The sequence below is a fragment of the Pan troglodytes genome, chromosome 2, assembly GCF_028858775.2.
Source record: "Pan troglodytes isolate AG18354 chromosome 2, NHGRI_mPanTro3-v2.0_pri, whole genome shotgun sequence".
Classification (NCBI taxonomy): domain Eukaryota; kingdom Metazoa; phylum Chordata; class Mammalia; order Primates; family Hominidae; genus Pan; species Pan troglodytes.
Genome location: NC_086015.1, coordinates 137871410 through 137895403, shown reverse-complemented (window position 1 = coordinate 137895403; position 23994 = coordinate 137871410). Strand labels below are relative to the sequence as shown.

General features: G+C 46.2%; 1 protein-coding gene across 4 annotated transcripts in view; it reads left to right on the top strand.

Annotated features, from left to right (window-relative positions):
* The first annotated feature begins 2685 nt into the window (after nt 1–2685).
* Nucleotides 2686–23994, top strand: part of KY (kyphoscoliosis peptidase) — a 51265-nt gene continuing 29956 nt past the window's right edge. The window contains exons 1-3 of one of the 4 annotated variants that reach the window (XM_526315.8): nt 2686–3088; nt 6400–6462; nt 10513–10575. In XM_526315.8, coding sequence (XP_526315.4) covers nt 2776–3088; nt 6400–6462; nt 10513–10575 — 439 coding nt within the window. In that variant the 5' untranslated portion in view covers nt 2686–2775. The remainder of the gene's footprint in view (nt 3089–6399; nt 6463–10512; nt 10576–23994) is intronic. The other 3 variants (XM_009446523.5, XM_009446524.5, XM_009446525.5) reach the window with 3 other exon arrangements.

Genomic DNA, 23994 nt, shown 5'->3' with positions numbered 1-23994 from the left:
ATGGTAGCAGGATGGAGGGGCTAGTATGGTGTGTTTGGGGTGTAGAGGACATGGTTTCTGTTGAAGCATGTGTGGGTTTGGTAGGGAAAAAGGAAGAGATGGGTCTGGAGATTTGCAGGCTGAGGGTTCTGTCATTTGTCCTGTTGATTGTGTGAGCAGCTGGAGGGAGGATTTGAGCAGAAGGGATACAGCCTCTACTTGAATGATATCCCAGCCACCTCAGTGTTCTCTTGTCTCTCCTTCCCCTTTCCTGATACATCCAAATGCCTTCAGCCACATCACCTTCCCCATGGTGTCTCCCTCTCAGCCCAAGAATGGATAGTGGGGAAGAGGGGAAGCAGCTAAGTCAACCCAGGCCAAGGATGGGAATAGAGTTGGCATTAAGAAGAGCATCTCATCTATGCTCCTGGCAGGCCCCAGAAGCTAGGCTGTTGGACTGATGGCCATGGGTAAACCTCTGAGAAGAGGGTCTAGGTGTCAGGCACCATCAGGATCCAGGGGCAGCAGCATCTCCCAGAGCAGTCGAGGTGACTCCAATTTCAGGAGTTTGCTCCAAAGCGGTGTTCACACCGCAATTCTTTCCAAAGGAAACATTGGTCAATGTCTGGAGACATTCTAAGTTGTCACAATAGGGAAGTGAATGTGATTGGCATCTAATGCGTAGAGGGCAGGGATGCTGCTAAACATCCCACAGTGTACAGGAAAGCCCCACAAAAGAGAATTATCTGGCTCAAAATGTCAATAGCGCCAAGGATGAGAGGCCCTGCTCCGAAGCTGTCTTCGGACATAGCAGAGAGACAGGAGGCCTCCACACCATTTCCCCAGACCCCTGGCAGCACATTCCCAGGTCAGAATATCCTTCTCCAGAGGCAGTTCTGGGAGGGGGCACCAGAGTTTGTGAGTTCCTAGCAATGACACTTTCCAGCAGGAGAGCAAGGGTTGGGAGATGGGAATGCAAGTGTAAGGAAAGGGGACTTCAGCTCCCCCAACCATCACCAACACTCAGACCCATCCGGCAACCAAGGGTGCTGTACACAGGCTTCTAGTTGATTTCAGCACTTCAGACAACCTGACACTTGAAGGAGTTAGACAACACTGACTGGCCCAGGGTAGTTGGGGGGACTCTGGGACCTGAGATCTGCCTCAGCAATCTCCAACACCCCAAGAGCTTTGCATAATGCATAGTTCTTACTTCCCCAGCCACATAGACAGTAAGTGTTAGCCAGCCTCCCAGGTGTGCGTGTGTGTGTGTGTGTGTGTGTGTGTGTGTGTGTACCTGCACACATACAGACAGGACAAGACTCACTTTAGCAGAAGGAAACCTGCCTTGGAAGTCAGCCATCTCCACTTGCCTGTCTATGGCCTCAGCTCTCTAGGGACTCCAGTTCAACATTACTGGAAGCCAACAACCTCTCCTTCCATCAGATGCCCAGTGGGTGAGTCAGGGGGTGGGGTGGTGGGGGGGGGGCGCTGGTAATGCAATAAGACAACAGCCTTTACACGGAACCAAACTCTGAGCCATTGTTATTGGAGGAAGACCTTCAGAATCTCGGAGTGTGGCTGTGACATCTCTCCTGCTTCTCTGCTCCATCAGTCACTTGTCACTCCATCTTTCCCTTTCCTCACCCTTAAAATGAAGTAAGAATGACAGCTACCATATGAAGACCACTTTCTATACACCAGGCGCCTTACATTCATGCCATTCTCACAACAGCCATGTGAGAAATTTTTATCAACCCAGTGATAAGGGTGAGAAGGTGGAGGGAAAATGGCTGGTCCAAGATCACACAGCCAGGAAGTGATGGAGCTGGTACTGGAATGCAGTCTGTGTGACACAGGCTGCTCCAAGGAGGATCTGGGAACTCTCAGGACCATGCTACAAGGTGGGGTCCATACACTCCAATGCGGGGAGGGCTCCCAGAGCAAAGGCCTCCATGTGGGGGGGCATTTATTAACAGTAGAAACTCGAATTAGGGGAACGCCCCCAGCAGGGTGGGCCCGTAGTGCCCAGGGGTACCAGGCAGAAGCCTATGTAAACACTCCTGACACCTACAGCCAAACCCCTGCTGCTGTTGGCTGGGCAGGCCAGGCCGGGCTAAAAATAGAAGGCTTCTCAGGTCCAGCTCCCTGTGCCCCAGCCTCCTCCTCTCCCCCTCCCTCCTTCCCCACAGGGCAGGAGCCAGGCTTCTAGAAGGAACAGAGACTTTAAGACTTTCGTTTCAGATCAAAGAAGATCGTTAGCTTGATACTCAATGGGCATGTTCCAAGTTCTACAGGGGCCGTAACTGGGGGGAGCTCCTGACTCCAACACCCCACCCAACTCCCTCCTAGGGAGAGAGAGCTGTCAACCTCCAAAACCAACCCAGGGAAGGAGTGAGGTCGAGGCCAAAACTTGGACAATCTCTGCACATCTTGCAGTTCAATCTGGAGCCCCTTTGCTGTCTTTCCTTTTCCTGAACCTACTCTCAATGTTGACAGCACTGTCCGATTTCTGTGTTTGCCAGGGGCTTCTCGTGGGAGGTCGGCTCCAGCCCTCTCGAGAACCCTCCGGAGACCGTGGGGATGAGGCAGCGCTCAGCCAGAGAAGCCCTGGAGCCCAGGACCAGCGCTTCAAGTGCACCGGGCGGGAGGCAGGGGCGCAGGGAGGGAGGCTCTGGACCGGCCGCCCCTGCTGACTATGGCCCCGGTGCAGGTCAAGGCTTGGGCCCGGGGATTTCCTTTCAAAGGTGACTTAGAGCCGCTTCATTAGGGTAGCGCCCTCCCAGGCGGGCCCTAATGGCGTGTTTGGCAGAGTCAGCGAAACGCAGCGCCCTGCGGCTCCAGCGGCGGGGGAGCGCCCTCTCCCGCGCCCTCGCCCTCTCCCGTGTGGGGCAGCTGCGCGCACGGGGCCATTTGCAGCGCAAGCAGCCTAGCGTGCGGCCGCGGCGCCCAGGTCGGAAAGGAGGCGGCATCATGGAGCTGAAGAAGGACATCAACGCCGTATCTATCGACATGCTGCTGATCGTGCACTCGGAGAAGCGGCGCGCCGCACAGGGTACGCTCTCAGACCAGCAGGCGAACCCGAGCTCGCTGCTGCAGCGCCGAGGAGGTAACGCGCGCCTGACCCGGGTCCCCGGGTCCCCCGGCACCTTGGCCTCCTTGCCACAAGGGCCTGCCCGCCGGGGGGCGCCCATTGCTCCCCCGAACGAGGTCAGCGAACCCGACCCTCTCCCCCATGGCTGCCGTCGCTTCCCCGCAGTGGCACCGGCGTCCCGTGGCAACGCGCAGTCCCGTGGCAACGCGCAGCCCCGTGATTGCCCCAGTTTCACTCCCTGTGCAGGCCTGTGGGTGCTTCCGTCACCCCTGGGAGTCTTTTTCCTCCCAGCCACTCCCTGACGGGTGTAGAGCAAGATTGGAAGATACCCTGGAGGAAGGCGGCCAGAGCCTCAGGGCTGACTCATGGGTAGCAGAGGCCTGCTCCCCCCCACAGCACACTGCAGGGCACAGGGGACGCTGGGAAACCTTTGTGCTGAGTCAGACTTTTAGATGGGGAGCTCCCTGTGTGGCCTTGCACTATTTACAGCCTCAGTTTCTCCTTTCTTGAGACTTTCTCCCAGCCTCCTATAGATGGAAGGCATGAAAGGTGTAAAAGGAACGCAGGTTTGGATAGGGTTAAGATTTGAAACCTGCTGTCTCCACTTGAACTTATCCATCAATTTTACTTGTCCTACACACTTTCTGGGTAAATTTGTAAGTTGTAGATTGGTAAAATAAAGTGACTGTTTATAGAGTGATTGTGGAAAGCAGGATCCGGGCCTCTCTGTTCTCCAGACGACAGAACACAATGTGAATGGAGTACAGATGGATGATAATGGAGGTTAAATAAGCCCCTGAAAAGCCAGAGAACCTCAGGGTCCTGGATGGCAAGCTGTCTCCGAGGCTGGTGTGAGGATGCACTAGGCGGACTGCGGGTCAGTTCTTTAGGAGTTAGGCCTGACAGCCCATGCAGGAGAATGACTTCTGCCTCTCTCCTCCCCTCCAGCTCTGGAGCTCCTTGGAATTCCTGCTGCTGCTCTGCCCTTGGTTCTTCTGTCCCCAGAGCCTCTGTGCTCATTGAACATCCACCTTCCACCTGCCTTGCTAAAGTAATGCTGCTGTGGATGGCCTTGCCACTACCAGCCACATAGGCTGGAGCTGCCTCCAGAGCCCTGGGAACCTCTTGGGAAGGCAGGCAGGGGAAAGAAACAGAATCTAGAGGGCTGAGTATGTTGACAGGCGCTCTAGTCTCAGGGCTGATTCCTGACTGAAGCAGGAGTTGTTTGGATTCGTTGGCTCTTTAGTTATCAGACCTACTCTTGGGAGAAGGGGAAATGGCCTGCCCAGGGTATTTGTAGTTAGAAAGTCAACAGAGGGCATCAACTTCTTGATAGAAATGAGACTGCTCTGAATACATGTACCACAGTCCAGAATGCCTTCTCCAGTGTGTGGCGAGGCCTAGTTCCAGGTCAGCCCACGAGTCCCCTACTCCCAATCCTCTCTGATCACATCACTTCCAAAGGCTCTGACACTAGAAAGGGCAAAGAATGCAGAGAAGCCCAGGAAACACCAGGCATCAGGACTGCCCTGAGAGGTGCCCAACACCTAGCACAAGCTCGCCATGGCTCCAGACTAATGTATGCACACTAGTGACTATGACAGAGAAAAAAAGACCCCTAATGGCTGGGCCCTTTCTGCTGAACTTTTTCTCCAAATATTTTTCTGATGGCCGTTTTTCACCGATGCTATGAATGACAGTGTAGAGATCTGTGTCACTTATTCACAACCAGAGCAGAGAAGAGGGAAAGTGCATGGCTTTTGATGCCTGGTGGGCAGCAATGATATTCAGGAGACCCCAGGCAAAGCCAGCCTGCAGACCCTTTCCTCGAAAAACAGCCTAAGGGAGGAAAATGCCCAATAAGACCAGCTTGTTCCGAAGCCTCCCGTGGGTGCAAAGATCTAAAACAAACTCTTGCTCACTTCCAGGTATCTCCTCCTTTCTCCTCCGCACTCCAGATCCTCCACTGGAGAGTGGATCTTCCTTGGCTATGTAAAAGAGGGCCTAGGCTCCATGTCAGAAAAGATCAAAGCTCAATTATTGTTGCAATGCAGAGGATGGAGTAATCCGTAATGAGTGGCCCTTCTGCTGGAAGGGCCTTCTGCTGGAAGAAAAGAGTCAGGGGGACAAGAAGGCAAGGAGAGTGTGGACAGGCTAGGTCACTAGGAATTTGGGCTGCAGAGCCAGCAGATGTTCTCTCCCATTTCTGTAAGGCCCTAGCAGCCTCCCAGTCATTTCCCTGGAACAGTGCTTCTCCAAAACGTGCCTGAAAGCCCTCAACTCCTATCAGAAAGTAGAGTGCATATACTCCTGCGGCAGTAGAGGATATAGCCTATAGCTGCCTGGGGCAAGACCCAATGAGCTTTGAAGTCTTAGGTCTTATCCCAAAAGTCTATGCGGTTTGTGTATTCTACTCCATAGGTGTGTCATGAGGGTTCCAAGTGGTAAGTCACTGGCACTGGCTATGGGGGACTCTGCAGAAAAGAAGGGTGTTAAGAAGAGAGTGGCGGCCCCTGAGTGGTTGAGAGGGCTGGAGAATAAGACTCAAGGCTGAGCTTCCAGGAACAGTGCCATAAGTAGCACCACAGAGCTGGTCTAGTGAGGAAACCTCCTCGGCCACCAAGGAGCACTGAATACTCCTTCCACGCCAGGATCTCAATTTTATTGCAGCAGCTCCCGCTGCCAGAACGTATCCCCATGCTGTGCCAGGAACTCGACCTTGCGGCTACCGCTTGCAGCCGCAGCCAGAGTGAGAGCTTTCCTTCCCTTCCCTGTTGCATCACCAGGTCCCAAGGCAGAGTGAAACACAGGTACATCAGATTGGCCATGGCTAGGCCATATGTGTTTACCCTCTAGCTGCAAGGGAGGCCAAGAGAACTGGCAACTGTCATTTTCCATTCCCACTGGGATTGACGGTCTTAGCCCACTCCCCCCACTCTATATCAAGACTCTAAAAGTGGGTGATTCACCACATACAGAAATAGGCAAGCAATGTGGATAGCAAATGACTTCTAAAATAATGCTTTCATATGTATGCAGTGGAGAGGTGGAAGTGGAAAATGGGCATCTGTACTACAAAAATTCTCCCTGAATGACCCTGATAACCAACCCCGCTGCCCTTGAAAACTGTTTTAATAGTTTTTAAATGTTTTGAATTTTGAGAGTTGCATTCATTCCCTCAAGGGCATCTTATTCATGGGCAGCCTCTCTCAGATTCCAAGAGAGCCAAGATCCACCTGCTCTACCATAACCTAGATAAGTCTGCAACTGGTACATCACTCTTTTGCCCTGAGTCTCCCACCTCAGAGAAACTTGTTATTTTGCAGGATTCCAAGGTGTTGGAAATGGAGTCCGAAGATGGCAGAAATTAGAAGGAAATGACTTTCACGGTAAATTCTCTTTTTCCTTTCAACCTATAGGATTTAATACATTGAATAATAACTGGAAGAATTGGGTTTCACTCATTTGAAGACTAGCCCTAGACATCTAACCACTGAACGGAAAGTGGCTGCTCCTGACCCAGCCAGGCCTCTAGGGCCACTGTGACTGTGGGAAGTGTTCCCTGGAGTCAGGTCCCCTGCTCTCCTGGAGGCTGTGGCTGAAGAGCAGTGCCAGGAACTTGAGCACCCATTGTTTGCTGGCTGAGCTGTAGGGAAGGACTTAACATCCCTTGGGATGGTGAGGTTTGAGTGTGCTCCTATGAGAGGCAGCCATCTATCTTTTGAAAATGTTTCCCAACAGAGAGGATAGTGGTCTGCCTTGGGACAGTATGACTTGAAGCCTGAGAAGATGCCACTCCGGGGTTCTATAGCTCCCTGCTGGCCTGGGACCCAAAATACAATAAGAAGTCAGCTTCCAAAGCCTCTTTTTTCCAGTGCCAGGCATCTGCCACCCCAGGCCCAGGATCTCTCTGGTAACACTAAGGCGCCAACTATGATGGGCTTTATTCTATTCCCTTTAGGGTTCATTAGCCCAGCCTCCAGGGACAAACATCAGGGACACTGCACAGTGGGCACGTGAAGGTTCTAATAGAGACCAAACCTCTACTCCCAGAGCCCCAGTAGAGAACTCCATCAGCCCGCAGCTATGTGAGCCCTAGGATCAGATGACTGGCTTATCAAATGCCAGTGTAAAGGAACCACCCTCCATGACACAAATGGGGAAATAGGATTGCAGATGAATAGGACTAAACTGCTATGTTCTACCATCCTTCTGACAATAATGAAAGGGAAAGATGAAGTTCTAAAAGTGAATTCATTCACTCATTCTGCTCACAAATGCCTATAGTGCTTACTTTGTGCCAGGCATGATTCTAAATATTGGAAATGAAACAGGGAAAAAGACAGCCAAGAACACTGCCCTCAGGGGAGCTATGTTAAAATGATTGGAATTATAATGCCCTGCAGGGGAGTCTCAACACCCTGGAGTTGAAGAGTCTCCCTGTGTCCCCTGCCTTTGGTAACAGTCCTCAAGACACACTCCCCATCCCCACCCCACCACTGCCAGGGAGCCACCCTGACAGGCATGCATGGGTGCAATGGCTTCCCTGTAATCTTGCTACAGGGGCCATCAGCTGGTAGACATGCCAGCTTTAGCTCTACTGAAGTAGACGCCAAAGCTAACAAAACTCTGCTATGGGTTATTGAGAATTTTAATAAGAATCAGACCCCCAGAAACCTGTTAGCCACAGAAATGGCCATGCAGGGCATGGAAGGTATGCATGCTAGGCCCATGTGTGAGCGGGTGAGTGGGCAAGCAAGCCACAGGTGGAAACAAAGAAGCACAGCATCCTTGTTGGTTGCAGCTGTCTCATACCTTGCCTGAGTTGTCTGACACTCATCTTAGGGCTTCTCAGGCATGTTATTACATCAGGAGAGGATTGAAATATACTGAATTCATTCTATTTTTACCATCTTCCGGGTTTCTGATTTGGGAGAAGTTTAGTGGAAAAATATCACAAAACACAAAGTGACACATTGACTATTACAAGACCATTACAAGACTCTTGTAAAAGACATGAAGTGGGTCTTAGCACTATGTGTCAGCTGATAGAAGATGATTAAAATAGTTCTTGCAAAACCACCACGAGAACTGGGAGTTTCAGGTAAATGCAGGGCTGGAGAGAGGCTCTAAAGAGGCCCTGAGCCCAGAAAAAATGACGCTTCTACCACTCCATCAACATGCGTAAAGCAAAATTTCATTTATTTTTCAAACGGTACGTTTGCGTGCATGCAGAAACTAAAATTAGTTTCTTTCTGTGTTTTCTGATGTCGAGATTCTGAGTGCAGGTATTGAAGCTGACCTTTTCTCATACCTGCCTTACTGGTGCCCAAGGCACCCAGCCCTGGTAACCAGCAGGCCGCCCAGCCCTGGTAACTGGATGGCTTCCGTCTTAGAAGGAAGTGGCTGATGGCATGTGCTGGTGGAGTGCACACAGACGCTGCTGAGCATGGGGTGGATCCAGAAGGGCACATTTTCCCCCTCTTGCTACCTCGTGCACTGCTTGGGCTGGAACATTGGCAGGGTGTTGAGACTAGAGAGCTCCAAACTTTTCAAAGCAGCAGGTGTTTGGGCCCAGCCGCCTCCTCACCCTCCTACCCCACCCCAATAGCTTGCCCAGCAACGGGCTTCCCCTGCTGTGATTGGCTACTTTCCTTGGTCCTGGACAAAGTCTGCCTAGTAGCACAGGGACAGATGCCCCACAGCTAAAGGGAAACCAATTGTGCAGCCTTGACTATAAATACCCCACAGCAGCTACGCCAGCCAATCACCCTCCTTGAGGATTCCCTTCCCGGATCTTGTTTCCTCCCTCAGCCAGCCGAGGCACTGCCAGCTGTGCCTGCAGAAGGCAGTCCTGGCCTCCCTGTCCTCGCCTGGTCTGGGGCTCCAGCCCCGCATGCCACATCACCCTGTATTGGAATACACAGTGGACCTAGCCCTTGGCTGACTAGTGTGGGGCTCAGGGACCTAGCTGGGCCTGTTCATAGGAGAAGGCTGGAGGAGGCAGGCTTTCCAGGGCAGGACTCTGTCAGGTGGATCACAAATCCAGCCTGGCTCAGTACCTCACCCCCACCTTGATTGGCTTCTGCATGGGCCCAGGCATGGGAACCACTGAGCGGCTGATCTGCACAAGAAGAATCATCTAAATGGACCTGTTCAGGCCAATGCCCCAGAGGCATACTTGTTTCCAGACTGAGGCACTGGTCCCATTGGTCACTTCCAGTGACAAGCCCACTGCCAGCCAGCAGGAAGCTATAGAGAGAAGATGGCAGGCCAGAGTGGTAGTGGTGGGGGAACCTCCAGCTGCCACCATCCTCCCTTTGCCCAGCCTTCCCCCCACCCCTCTGAAGCAGAGGTTCAAGGGCAGCTTCAGTAAGAGCAGGCCACAGCAGCAGCTGTAAAGAAGGGAGGAAAGGTCATGCTTCCCCTAGGAGGGCAAGTAAGCCTGTGAGCTCCCGCTTCTTGGCCTATGGCAGGAACTAGGCATCACTCCATGGCAGGCTGACCCCACTAGGCTCTGAGGACAACTCTGTGTCCCAGGGACAGAAATATCCCTGTGTGTGGAGAGAATGTGTGTAGCGTGCATGCCCTGCAAATGTTTGTGAAACAGAACCAAACTATACATCATCCCGTCTCCTAGGCTGGGGTAGGAGGCAGGCTGGCCCCCTGTTCTTCTCATCAAGAAGCAGGAGGCTCGGCCGGGCGCGGTGGCTCACGCCTATAATCCCAGCACTTTGGGAGGCCAAGGCGGGTGAATCACAAGGTCAGGAGATCGAGACCATCCTGGCTAACATGGTGAAAGCCCGTCTCTACTAAAAATACAAAAAATTAGCCGGGCGTGGTGGCGGGCACCTGTAGTCCCAGCTGCTCCGGAGGTGGAGGCAGAAGAATGGCATGAACCCAGGAGGCGGAGCTTGCAGTGAGCAGAGATCGTGCCACTGCACTCCACCCTGGGTGACAGAGCGAGACTCCGTCTCAAAAAAAAAAAGAAGCAGGAGACTCAACTGGGAGTCAGAAGACCTGAGGTTCAAGTCCCAGGTCAGAACCTCCCAGCCTGCTCCACAGAAATGTGTGAAGATCAATGAGGCATCTGTGTATGCAGTGCTTTTGAAACTGTGCCTGGTGACACCAAAGTTGGGAGTTATGGCTTCAAAGACCATGGAAGACTGGTAGCCTGTTCCAGAAGAAACCCAGCCTGTGCTGGCACCTGCTAAGAGGCACAAGGGGTGTGTGCACAGGGGCTTCCAGGCATTTGTCTCCATGCACAGTGTCGTGCTGGTTTGCACATGTGCACACTGTGAGGGTGTGCACACATTTAGGCCTGGGGATGTGCTTGGCCCCCGCCAGCCCACCTTTCCTGCAAACACATACAGCTCTTTGCTCTGCCTGGGGAAAATTCCCCAGTGGTCACTGCAGGCCTCTCTGTCTTCCTTAAATAGAAAACTTGGTGGAGAAGCAGCACCCTCAGCAGCCCCAGGTCATCACTTCCTACAACAGCCAAGGTAAGTGATTCGCCGCTAGCCGTGACCTCCCCTGCAGAGGTGTGCCCAGACCTGATGCTCTGGCCAGCGACATCCCAGGATGTGGAGCTCAGACTATGGGGAGCAGGGTCCTCTCTGCTCCCATGGGTGTTGGAAAACCCTTTTCCTCTCCCTGAGTCTCATGGGAAGCAGCAAGAGGCTGCACAGTCTCAGTCTTCCCCTCACCATGAGATCAAGAAATAAAGCCCATGGGCCTCAGAGCGCACTGCTGTCATCATCATCACTATTACTGTCATCACTATTCAACATTCAACATTTGTTGAATGCTAACCATGTGCCAGACACCCTGCCAAGCCACTTATGCACTTATTCTCATGTAAATTAAGCTTCACAGCAACCCTGTTTGACAGGTACTCCTCTTTACCATCCTCAAATTACAGATGAGTAAACTGAGGCTTGGAAAGGCTGTCACGTGTTCAAGATCACATGGCCAGCAAGAGTCAGAGCTGGGCAGTCTGAGCCCCAGCAAGGCCTCAGCTGTTAACCTTCACACATCTCTGCTTCCTCATCTCCCCTGGAAACCAGCCTCCCTCCCTCTGGCTCATGGCATCCAAGCCCTCCCTTGTCCTGACCAATAGCAGTTCTTCAGCCTCTCCTGCTGAGACTGAGCCTTCCCAGGGCATCCCACCCAGTGAGTTTGCCACAGCAAGGCAGAGTGAGAGGCACCTTCATTGGGAGTCCTCACTTTTTGGGGACAGGCTCTGGGGACTCGGGGAAGGCAGGCAAGGGCATCACTGACTCTACAGTTGACTGGATCTGAGCACATGACAAGATAGAGACAGGAGGGCCCCACAGCAATGGTGACAGGAGGCCAGGTTAGAGACTCTCACGCCCACCTTGGTTAACTGCTGTGCATTAAATACTGGGCCCTGGTGTCTGAGTGTTCTCACAGGCTCAGCCATAAGATTTCATCACGCTTGCTCTGAGAGTTGATGTCCTAACCTATAAGGAAATTATCTGATCAAATTCAGAGGCAGTGATTTCCCCCATACCCCATATGAAACAGGAGGACTCCGGAGGCCCTGGAGGATTGGAGCCTCTCAGGGAATTGCTCTCTGAAATACAGGTGGACAAGCTTCTCTATAGAAAGGCGCTGGCAGGTAGTGATGAAAGGCCAGCCAACTGGGATTACCAGCATGGGGGAGCTGGCTCTCCTCACAGTACAGGCCAGTGTCCCTTTAAGCCAGAATTCCTGAGAATGCAGCTCTATGACAGCCTTAGAGACCTCTGTGGGGCCAGCAGGACCTGCCACCAGCCCTGAGAACTACAAGGACAAGCCCATGCCCTGTTGCTTCTCTAAAATGAACTCAACTGCACATGGCTCAACACAAAAAAAAGGACTCAGAGATATCTGGCTATAATGAGAGTGGATTAGCACCACTTACCTCACTTAGTGAAGAAGACAGACAAAGGCCCCTGTCCTTGTGGAGCTGACATCCTAGTGAGGAGACACAGACAATCCTGACAAGTCAAACACCCTGAGCCAGATAAGGTATAAGGGGGAAGTAAAGCAGGAAGGATGATAAGGGGTGTGTGCGGGGTTGTATATTCATTTCCTATAGCAGCTACAGGAAATTTCCACAAATGAGGTGGCTTAAAATACTGCAGATTTATTCTCTTACACTTCTGGAGCCCAGAAGTCCAAAATCTGTTTCACCGGGCTAAAGTCAAAGTGTCAGCCGGGCCAGCGTTTTTTAGAGGCTCTAGGGGTGCATTCATTCCTTGCCTCTTCCTGCTGCTAGAGGCTGCAGGCCCACCATGGCTTGTGGCTGCCTCACTCCAAACTCTGCTTCCATTGTCACATTGCCTTCCCTGCTTATAAATAGCTGAGTCTCCCTGTGCTCCCTTGTTTAAGGATATGTGTGGTCGCATTCAGAGCCCAGCCAGATAATCAGGATGGTCTCCCTATCTCGAGATCCTTAATTTAATCACATCCACATAGTCCTCTTTACCATATTAGGTAACATTCACAGGTTCCAGGGATTCTGGCATGGATATCTCTAAAGGCCATTCTTCAGCCTATCCCAGGGGACAATTTAAAGTGGAGTAGGTGAGAAAGGCCTCACTGAGAAAGTGACATCTAAGCAAGGAAAGAGGTAAGAGTAAATGATGTGGGTATCTGGGGAAGAGCTTCCAGCAGAGGGAGCAGTGAGCGTGAAGGCCCCCCAGGCAGGAGCGTGTCTGCATGTTCAAGGAGCAGGCAATTGTGCTGTGGAGAGGAAGGGAGGGGCATGGGCAAGGTGGGGGTAGCAGAAGAGCCAGAGAGGACACAGGGCAGAGTTGGCAGGGCCTGGGAGGCTTCTAATCTGAGTGTGATTGGAAACCATTAGATGGTTGTAGACATCCAATGCGTAGAGAATAAACAGAGGGGGCAAGGTTGGAAGCAAGACAACCCTTAAGAGGCATCGTGATAATCCAGCAAGAGAGGTTCCCCCATGGTGTGGATTTGGGGTATACAAGAGAGGAGTCAAGGCTTGGGACCTGAGCAATGGGGAGGATGAAGATGAGGGAGATGCAGGAAGAGCAGGTTGGGAAAGAAACATGAATTCAAATTTGGCTTTGTTGAGGTTGGTGCCAGCACCTGCCATTTTGGAAAGCTGTGGCCAGGGAATCGTTACTCCATGTGCCACTTTCTTATTCATCTCATGAGCCTTGACAACCTTTGGGCTCTGTTCTGCGAACCACACCGGCCCCCAGAGAAGCCTTCTTGGAAGCTCTATCACAGTAATAGCGGTGACCAGAGGTGGGACACTTGGTGTGTGCCAGATATTAAGCTAAGCCCCTCTCATGGCTCACCTCATTTAATCTCCACAACCACCTTTTGTGGAAGGTTATCATCCTCATTTTACAGATAGGGAAGCTCAAAGATATTTAAATAAGTTGCCTGAAGTCGCATACCAGACCCAGAAGTTGAACCCATGTCTGTGGGCTCTCGATACTGGTGGGCTTAACTACTCCCCCATACTGTCTCTTCCATACAGGACAGGGACCAATCTGGTGGTGTTGATTTGGGTGCAGTGCCCCCACCCAACCCCCACCCTCAATGTGCAGTCTGAGATTTCAGTCTGAACTCATTGCTCGGAATGGTTCAACATTTTCTCTCCTCCTCAGCCTCTCTTTCAATGGTAGACTTTATGCAACAGGTGGCAAAGGAACATTGGAATCTTGGGTCATGGGAAGGGGCTTTGGAGATGGATCTGTAGTGGGTGTGTGGGTTGAATGAATTTGTAAGGAGAGTAATCACAAGGAGCCCCTGCAAAGAACATTCTTTCTTTTTTTTTTTTTTTTTTTTTTTTTTTTTTTTGAGACAGGGTGTCACTCTGTGGCCCAGGTTGGAGTGCAGAGGTGCGATCATAGCTCACTCCAGCCTCAAACTCCTGGGCTCAAGCAATCCTCCTTCCTCAGCCTCCCGAGTAGCTGGGACCACAGGTGAGTGCCACCACATGGCTGTTTTTTTTTTTTTTTTCGTTTTTTGTAGAGATGGGGTCTCACTATGTTGCTCAGAATGGTCTCAAACCCCTGGGCTCAAGCAATCCCCCTGTCTCAGCTTCCCAAAGTGCTGGGATTACAGGCATAAGCCACCATGCCTGACCCCAAAGGACATTCTTGAGGAGTCAGTTTTCTGTTGAGGCTTCTGTCCTCAAGGTCATCAGCCCTTATCCCCATGCAAACACTTTGTAGAGTAGTCTTCTTTGATGCGTGCACTAGGGTCAAACTGCCATGTTTCCAGACCTCAGACCTCCCTATGGAGCTCCAACCCATAGAAGGAATCATGAATGGTCCTTTGTTTTCCGTTCCTAATGGAAGCCATGGGCAGGGCTGCCAGTGATGCCCTTCATCATGCACACCAGCAGATGCCCAGTCACAGCCCTGAGCTCTGGAACATTAGGTTGTCATCTCATAATGAGAGCTGCTGAGTGGGGTTTTCATGCTGTGTTTGGCAGTACCCCCTAAGGGTGGTGTTCCATCATGTTCTACAGAGCTAGACAGTCCCTGTCACCATCTAGCAGGCTCATTCCTGGGATGTCACCGCTTTCCACTTCCTGACTACTGCATCCTGGGTGGAATCACAGCATGTCTCTGTTGAATATCTAACCAGGGACTCTTTAAGGGTATTTTTTTTTAAACTACCAATGCTTTAGCTGTTTTCCTGACTCTAAGCTACTGCAGGAAAAAAAAAAAAAACTCCAAAGTAGAAAAAAAAAAAGGCTGTAAATGTGCCAACCTGTTATAGAAAAAGTTAACAAACACCTTAAACCAATGATGGCAAGTATTTCACACGAATCCCATGACCCCTCCACACACATATACAGCCGTGTGCATGTGTACATGCACACACACACACACCTGACAGTCTTTGTTAATTGATCCCTTCAGGCAGCCACTTCCAATCAGTCAGAGTTAATGAAAAACATGAAACCTGTTTGCCATACTGCGTTAGGTGTTCTGAGCCAATTAGGCCTTTAGATAAATCCTGATTGAAACCTGAAGAGATCTGGAGAGCAGCTGTCAGGTGGAAGAAACCTGACTGGGTGAAAGGCAGGGCCGTAAGCATGTGGACATTCTTGTGCTTGCCCGTATGCTCTGTTTCTGAGAAGGCAGGGAAAAGCAAGGAGAGCTGGCGGGGTCTAGGAAAGGGGCCAGGGAGCCTGTTCTCAAGATTAGCAGAAAATAATCTCTAACATGCTCTTAACTAAGACGGTCAAAGCTGCAGCTTCAGAAATGTGATTTTGTTGACAACTGGTGGAGCTGGGGAGGGATGCATGAGAGAGGCCAGCCAGGCAGCCTGGAATCCCAGGAAAGGCCTCCTATAGGTTTGGTTGTGGTGGTTAATAGTCAAGATTAGAATAATCTACTGTACTTAGGCTGTACTTAGGGTTTAGATCTGACTGCGAATTTTACTCCAAATGATCTACTCTCTGTTAGAGATTGGCCACACTAATATTTTTTCTTAAATTAAGAGTTTTATTTGATCCAGTAGCGTCATAGCCAGCAAACTCTCTCCACTCCATGCCTTAAGGAAGCATAAAGCTATATTGTGAATGCTTTTCCCCTTGAAACAGCGTGTCCAGCCCAGGCCCAGTTCCTGGAGCCAGCAAAGCCTCCCAGTGGTGCCCTCACACAACAGTAAGTGAGAGCAGGAATCACACTCCCATGCAGATCAGGGAGGACGAGAAAGTGGCTGTTTTCCTTGAGGGAATGCTAAGCAGCAGCACAGCTTTGGGGGAGAACCGGGAAGTGGGATTCAGGAAAATATTGGACATTGACCCCTGTCCAAGAGGGAAGAGGAATCACAGAAAGGAGAGAAGGGATTAGGAATAGTGATGGCTGGAGCATCTGGGCCAGGGCCGTGCTCCGAACATGAGCCCACCTCAACACCCTGCCCTGGAGGGGCTTTAACAACAGTTTGTTTTTCAGCTTGATCACTCTTTCACAAAGAGACATGGCTGAAGTAGGACATGGCTAATACCCATAGAGACATGGCTCAGGGCATGTAACGCAGGATGGCAAACAAGTTTCATGTTTTTCATTAACTGTGACTTATTGGAAGTGGCTGCCTGAAGCGATAAATTAACAAAGACTGTCAGATGTGCGTGTGAAAGTACCTGGGCATTATGAGAAGTTTGGGGAAGAGATTTGTTGTTGAACCCTATGCCAATAAGTTGTTCACTTTTGCAGTTTCTCTAAGCTTATGGAGATTGTTCCAGTCCAGCATTTTCCAAATGGTGTTTGACAAAATAGTACTGGGTCAAATAGAGTTCTTTACTACAGGACTACTCAGATCATTGTGTATTGTGACCTATGAGAGGGGAGAGAGTGAACATGTTTCTCAATTCATTTTTCACAAGGCATCTTGAAGTCAAGTACCACTTAGCACTCACTTTAAAAGACACCTCAGAGGGTTTGAGGTGGAGAAAGTGAAAAGGAGAAGAACAGGCCCATGCCTCACTAATGATGGGAAGACACACAGAAAGTATTTGCTGCTGATGGCGATAGCACCCAGTCCTACGACCAGAACTGAATTATGCCTTGAACTCTGAAATGCTTAATGTTTTAATTACAAACTCACAAGGCTGATTTTCTCTCAACATTGAATATGCTGGAAACTACACTTCAAAATGAATGTTAACCCCTTCAAAGCTATGCTTTGCAGAGGCCACATTGTATCTTTTCAAATTGTTTGAGAATGACCCTCTTTGGCATGCAGAACAAGTTTATGAGCTACACAAAAAAGACAGTATTGTTATTCTATGAAAAATAATTGCAATGCATTTAGCAGGCAAAGGGTTAGTAAAAGGAGGTTTTACAAAATCAATGAGGAAAAAATAATACTTCAATAGGAAAATAGCCAATTCACAAAATAAGAATTTAAAATGGTAAATAAGTATAGGCAAAGACTACTACAATAAAACTAAAGAAATATACAACACAACCAGGTATTATTATTCACTGATAAAAATTTAAAGGGTTGATAAAACCAAACATCAGTGAGTGAATATGTGATCTATTTTTGCATTACAAACCACCACACAACTTAGCAGCTTTAGACAATAAGCATTTACGAGCTCACCAATCTGCAGGTTAGCTAGAAATTCTCATTGGAGCCACACCCAGCTGATCTTGGGTCTTGGGTGGGCTTGCTCATGTGCTTGTTGTCAGCTGGTGGGTTGGCTGGAGACCAGCTGGTCTGGGATAGCCTCACCTGAGAGGCTATGCTGTGCTCCATGTGGGCTCTCATCTACAACCTGGCTCATTCACATGGCTGTTATGGCTGGGATCCCAAGAATGAGAATGGAAGCCTCAAAGTTTCTAGAAGCCTAGGCTCAGAATTTGTGCAACATCACTTCTGGCATGTGCTAATTGGCCAAACCAAGTCAAAAGCCCAGCCCAAATTCAAGGGGTGGAACAAAAGACCTCTCATTGGGAGGAATTGCACTTTGTGACCAGTTTTGCAATCAAGCACAGCAAGAATGTGCACAATGGGCATTCTCTTGCACTACTGATAAGATCATAGATTGATAAAATCATTCATAAGAAAATTTTGCCAATATCTAACAAAAGCCTTTAAAATATCCATATTATTTGATTCATACTTCAGAATTTATTCAAAGGAACTGATTTGCAAAGTGTGCAAATCACTTTACATACATACAAAGATGTATGTATCTGAGTGTTCATCACATCATTTCTAATAGCAAAACTGTAAAAAGCTAAATATTCAACAAAAAGGGATTGCTTATATGGATTATAAACCATCTACAAAATAGAATACTATGTAGCCATTTGAAATGATAACATATGGCTATGCTCACTGACATGTAAAGATTTAAATGAAGAAAGCAGGTTATGAAAAATATGTTTACTATAATCGGCTTTGGATTTTTAAGTGCAGAAATGAAGTCTTAAAGGAGTTTCACTTTCTGCTTTATATCTTTCTGTATCATCCAAGTTTTTGTTTTAATTCTGCTTGGGTTTTTTTGTGTGTGGTTGGTATTTTTGCTTTTATTTTTATTTTAAATTAACATACAGTAAAATCAAATGTTTGTAGTGTGTAGTTCTGATTGCTAACACATGCATAGATTTGTGGAACCACCACTATGGTGGTTACCATCATCAGAATATCCAGAATACACCACCATCGGAATATACAGCAGTTCTATTTCCCTCTTTAAAATTATCTTGTGTGGACTCTAATCCTCCCATCACTCTTAAGAGTTCCTTTGTATTGTTGAGAAGTATTTTTTTTTTTTTTTTTTTACAGAGTCTCGCTCTGTTGTCCAGGCTGGACTGCAGTGGCACGATCTCGGCTCACTGCAACCTCCGCCTCCCAGGTCCAAGCGATTCTCCTGCCTCAGCCTCCCGAGTAGCTGGGGTTACAGGTGCCTGCCACCATGCCCAGCTAATCTTTGTATTTTTAGTAGAGATGGGGTTTCACCATATTGGCCAGGCTTGTCTCAAACTCCTGACCTCAAGTGATCCACCCACCTCGGCCTCCCAAAGTGCTGGGATTACAGGCATGAGCCATCATGCCCAGCTGAGAACTATTTCTTGATATGGATGTACCACAGGTTGTTTATCCATTCACTCATTGAAGGACGTTTAAGTTGTTTCCAGTTCAGGGTGATTATGAATAGAGCTGCTATATAAACATTTGTGTACAGGTTTTTGTGTGAACATAAGTTTTCATTTCTCTGGGATAAATGCCCAACAGGGCAATTTTTAGGTTGTATGGTAAGTACATGTTTTGTTTTATAAGAAACTGCCAAACTATTTTCCAGAGTGACTGTTCTATTTTACAATCCCACTAGCAATATATGAGATCCAATTTCTCTGCATCCTTGTCAGCATATGATATTATCACTATTTTTAAATTACAGTCACCCCTCAGTATACATGGGGGATTGGTTCCAGGACCACCCACATATAACCAAATGTGGGCATACTCAAGTCCCACAGTCGTCCCTGCAGAAACCCCATGTAGGAAAAGTTGGCCCTCTCTATGCGAGTTTTGCATTCCATGAACAGTACTCTCCATCTGCATTTGGTAGAAAAAAAGGACCATATGAGTGGACTCGTGCAGTTCAAACCCATGTTGTTCAAGGGCCAGTTGCATATTGTTGCTCTTCTAATAGATGTGATGTCTCATTTTGGTTTTAACTTGCCTTTTCCTAATGGCTGATGATGCTGAACATCTTTTCATGTGCTTATTTTCCATCCATAATCTCTTTTATAGTAAAATATCTATTCTTTTGCCCTTTTTCCAATTGAATTGCCTTTGCACTTTTGTAAAAATTTATTTTGCTATGTTTGTGTGAGTCTATTTTTTATTATTCTGTTTATTGATCTGTTTATCTATCCTCTTACCAACATCACATTGTTGTGATTACAGCTTTTCATTAATGCATCTTAAAATCAAAGAGTGGGAGTCCTCCCATCTTTTTTTTTCAAAATTAGTTTAGTTATTCCAGTTCCTGTGCCTTGATGTCTATATTTTATAATTATGTATTTGCACAATTCCCCCAAAGTGTTTGGTTGAACTTGCATTAAATCTGTAGATCAATTTTGAGAGAATTGCCCACTTGACAATTTTAAGTCTTCCAATCCATAAACATGGTATGTCTCCCCATCTATTTAAGTCATCTTTAATGTGTGTAATAATATTTTGGAGTTTTCAGTATGCGATTATTGCACATGTTTGGGATTTTTGTTTGTTTTAGATTTATAACTAATATTTTAATTTTGGAACTATGGGAAATGGTTATTTTTAAATTCCATCTCCAATTGCTTATGGCCAATATACAGAAATACAATCGATGTTTGTATGTTAACCTTGTACACCGTGACCATGCTAAACTAACTTATTAGTTCTAGGAGCTTTTTCTTGTAGATTACTTGGGATTTCCTATGTAGACAGACATATCAACTGTGAATAAGGACAGTTTTATTTCTTCCTTGCCAATCTGTATGCCTTTTATTTCTCTTTCTTGTCTTATTACACAGGGTGGGACTTCCAGTACAATATTATTAGGATCAGTGAGAGTGGACATCTATGACTTGTTCCCAATATTAGGAAGAAAGCATAACCATGTTTCACCATTAAATATGCTGTTAGCTGTATGCTTTTTGTAGGTTTCCTTTTTCAGATTAAGAAAGTTCCCTTTTATTCCTAGTTTGTTCAGAGGTTTTATCATGAACGGATGTTAAATTTTGTCAAATGCATTTTTCTACACCAATAGGTGTGATCCTAGTAGTTTGTCTTCTTTAGCCTGTTAATATGGTGAATTACATTCATTGATTTCCAAATATTTAACCAGCTTTGCATTCCCAAAATAAACCGCCCATGGTTGTAGTATATTTTTCTTTTACTATATTGTTGGATTTAATGTTGTAATATTTTGTGGAAGATTTTTGTGTTTACATTTATAAGGGGTATTGGTCTGTAGTGTTCTTTTCTTTTGCTGTCTTTGTGTTGATATCAGATTAATGCTAGCCTCATAAAATGAGTTATGAAGCATTCAATTCTCTTCTGTTTTACGAAAGATCCTATGAAGAATTGATGTTATTTACTTTAAATGTTTGTTAGAATTTACCACTGAAGCTATCTGGGCCTGGCTTTTGGGGGGAAGGTTTTAAAGTACAAGTTTAATTTAACAAATAGGTATTGGGAATATTTAGTTATCTGCTTCCTATATGAGTTTTGTGGTAGTTTGTGACTTTTAAGGAATTGGCCGATTTCATCTAAGTTGTAGAATTTATGTGCACAGAAGTTTTGTAGCATTCCTTTATTATTATTTTAATACATATGAGGGTCTGTAGCGATGGCCCTAATTTCATTCCTGATATTGGTGTATTTACCCCTGATTTGTGTCTTGCCTCTTTTTTTTCTTGGTCATTCTAGCTAGAAGTTCGTCAATTTTACTGATCTTTAAAAAGAACCAGCATTTAGTTTCATTGATTATTCTCTGTTGTTGTTTTTAACTTCAGTGATTTATTCTCTTATTTTTATGATTTTCTTCCTTCTGCTTGCCTTGGATTTAGTCATTTCTCTACTTTCTTAAAATGGAAGCTTAGATTGTTGATTTGAAACCTTTCTTTTTTCTGTAATAAGAATTTAATGCTACAAATTTCCCCTTGAAGCACTGCTTTGGCTTCATCTCACACATTTTGATATGTTTTATTTTCATTTTCAATGAGTTCAAAATATTTTCTAATTTTCCTTGAGACTTCTTCTTTGATCTATGTGTGATTTGAAAGTATGTTAATTTTTAATACTTGGACATTTTCCAGTTGCTTTCTGTTTTTTACTTCTAGTTTAGTTCATTTTGGTCAAAGAGGAGTTTTGTATGATTTCAGTTCTCTTCAACTTTTTAAGGTTTGTTTTGTGACCAAGGATATAGTCCATCTTGGTGATTATTCAATGGGCATTTGACATGAATGTGCGTTGTGCTGTTATTAGATGGAATCTTTTATAAACATCAAATAAATTTTATTCATTGTGTAGTTCATTTCTTCTATATATTTGCTGATTTTCTTTCAATTAATTCTCTCAATGACTGAAAGATTAGTGTTAAAATCTCCAACAATAATTGTAGATTTGTCTATTCCTCCTTTTAGTCCTATCAGTTCTTGTTTCATGTATTTTAAAACTTTGTTGTTTGACGTATGCCTATTGAAGGTTGTTATGTCTTCTTGCTAATATTCCTCTATCCCCGATATTTTCCTTTCTCTGATCCTATATTAACATAGCAACTCCAGCTTTCTGTTATCTTTTCACTTAACCAACCTATATCATAGTAGTTAAAGTTGGATCCTTGGAAACTGAATATAGTTTAATCTTATGTATTCACCCTTTCTGAAAATCTCTATTTTTTAATTAGTGTGTTTAGACCACTTACACTTAATGTAATTATTGATACATTTGTATTTAGGTTTTCTACTTTATTATTTGTTTTCTGTTTGTGCCTCTGTTTCCCCTTTCCTGCTTTCCTTGCCTTTCAGAATTACATTTAAATTTGCCTATTAAGTTTTTTACTATATCTCCATAATAGCTATTTTTGTATGTATTATATGTACTTAACTTTTCATAATCTATTACAATGAATATTAACATTTCAAGTAGAATGAGGAAGTCTTACCTCCATATAGGTACATTCACTCTCCTACTCTATGTTGTAGTTGTCATATATTTTACATCTAATATATCAAAAACCTATCAGATGTTATAATTATTTCTTTCAATTATTATTCATATTATCAAGAACTTGAGAGGAGGGCAGACTAATATATTTATCTAGATATTTACCATTTCTCTCCCTCTTCCAAGTTTTCCTCTGGTATAATTTCTCTTCCGTCTGAAGAACTTCCGTTAGCATTTCTTTTGGAGCAAGTCTGTTGGTACCAAATTCTCTTGGCTTTACATCGCTTTTCACTGGCTACTTTCCATATTTTTTTCTTTAATAGTTTGGTTATGTGTCTGGACTTGGATTTTCTTACATTTATCCTGTTTAGAATTCACTGAGTTTCTTGAGTCAGTAAGGTTTTATGTCTTTTGCCAGATTTCAGAAGTTTTCATTATTTTCTCAAATATTTTTTCTGCATCATATTATTTCTCTTTGCCTTCTGAGACTTCAAAGATGTGACTGTTAGACTTTTGGGTATTGACCTACAGATCTCTGACGCACTACTTACATTTTCTATTGTTCAAACTGGACGATATCTGTTGATCTATCTTCAAGTTCTCTGACTGTGTTCTCTGTCATTTTCATTCTGCTATTGAGTATATCCAGAGAATTTTTAACTATATTTTTCAGTCTAAAATCTTCACTTACTTCTCCTTTATATCTTCTTTTTTATCACTGATACTTTGTATCTTTCCATTTATCTCAAAACTGTTTGCTATTACTTATTAGGGCATGTTATTGTGGCTGGTTTTTTGTGTGTGGAGTTGGCATCTGTTGATTATCTTTTCCTTTTCAAATTAAGACTTTCCTGAGTCTTCCTAGCTGAGTAATTTTGAACTGTAGCCTTTGCAATGCTATACAGATCTGCCCTGCATGTGCACCACCCAGTGGCCAGTCTGGAACCTGGGCCTTAATCTACCCCACAGTTTACTTCCTGAAGACTGTGGTATGATGTTTAGGATGAGATCTATGCATGCACAGTTCAGAGGTGACCACAGGAGTCCATCTACAACTTTATGGAATTGCCTTCTTGAGCTCCCTCCTCTTCATGACCCATTTCTCATTCCTCTACCCAAAAAGCTGGAGCTTCAGTTTCCTCACTCTGCCATATAGGCCCCACAACTGTGTCTGCCTCTGGGGCAAATCAGCAGAAAACAGAGAGAAAAAGCAGTAAATATTTGCCCTCATATTCTTGGGATTATAACTTCTCTGGTAGAAGAAAATAGTTATGCTTGCTCCAGAGTTGTAGGTGGCTGCATGGCCACCAACATCACTGCTGCCATTGCTACCAACAGAATTGCCTGGGGGCTGAGTTGAGAAATAACAGAATAAAGTGGGGGAAAAACAACAACAAAAGATTTCTTTCACTCTCTCTGACTCTTAGGGGTTCCCTTTCTCACTCTGCAAGCCAGAAAGAGAGGATTTCTCTTGTGTGCTCTTTTTCTGCACCCACTGTACCCTTCTGGGTTTGGGAATGCCTTTAAGTCCAGTCTAGATGATACCAGAGGGGAAAGAAGAATGGTAAATTCACTGCCAATTTGCTAATGCTTTAAAAATTCTTCCCACTCTTCCCCAGTTATTCTATTATTTACTTTGCAGAATCCTCTAGTAGTTGCCCCTTACATTCGGTACATTGTTTATAATTGCATTCAGTGGGAGAGACAGGGCTGAGTGTGCTTTACTCCATCTTGCCTGAATC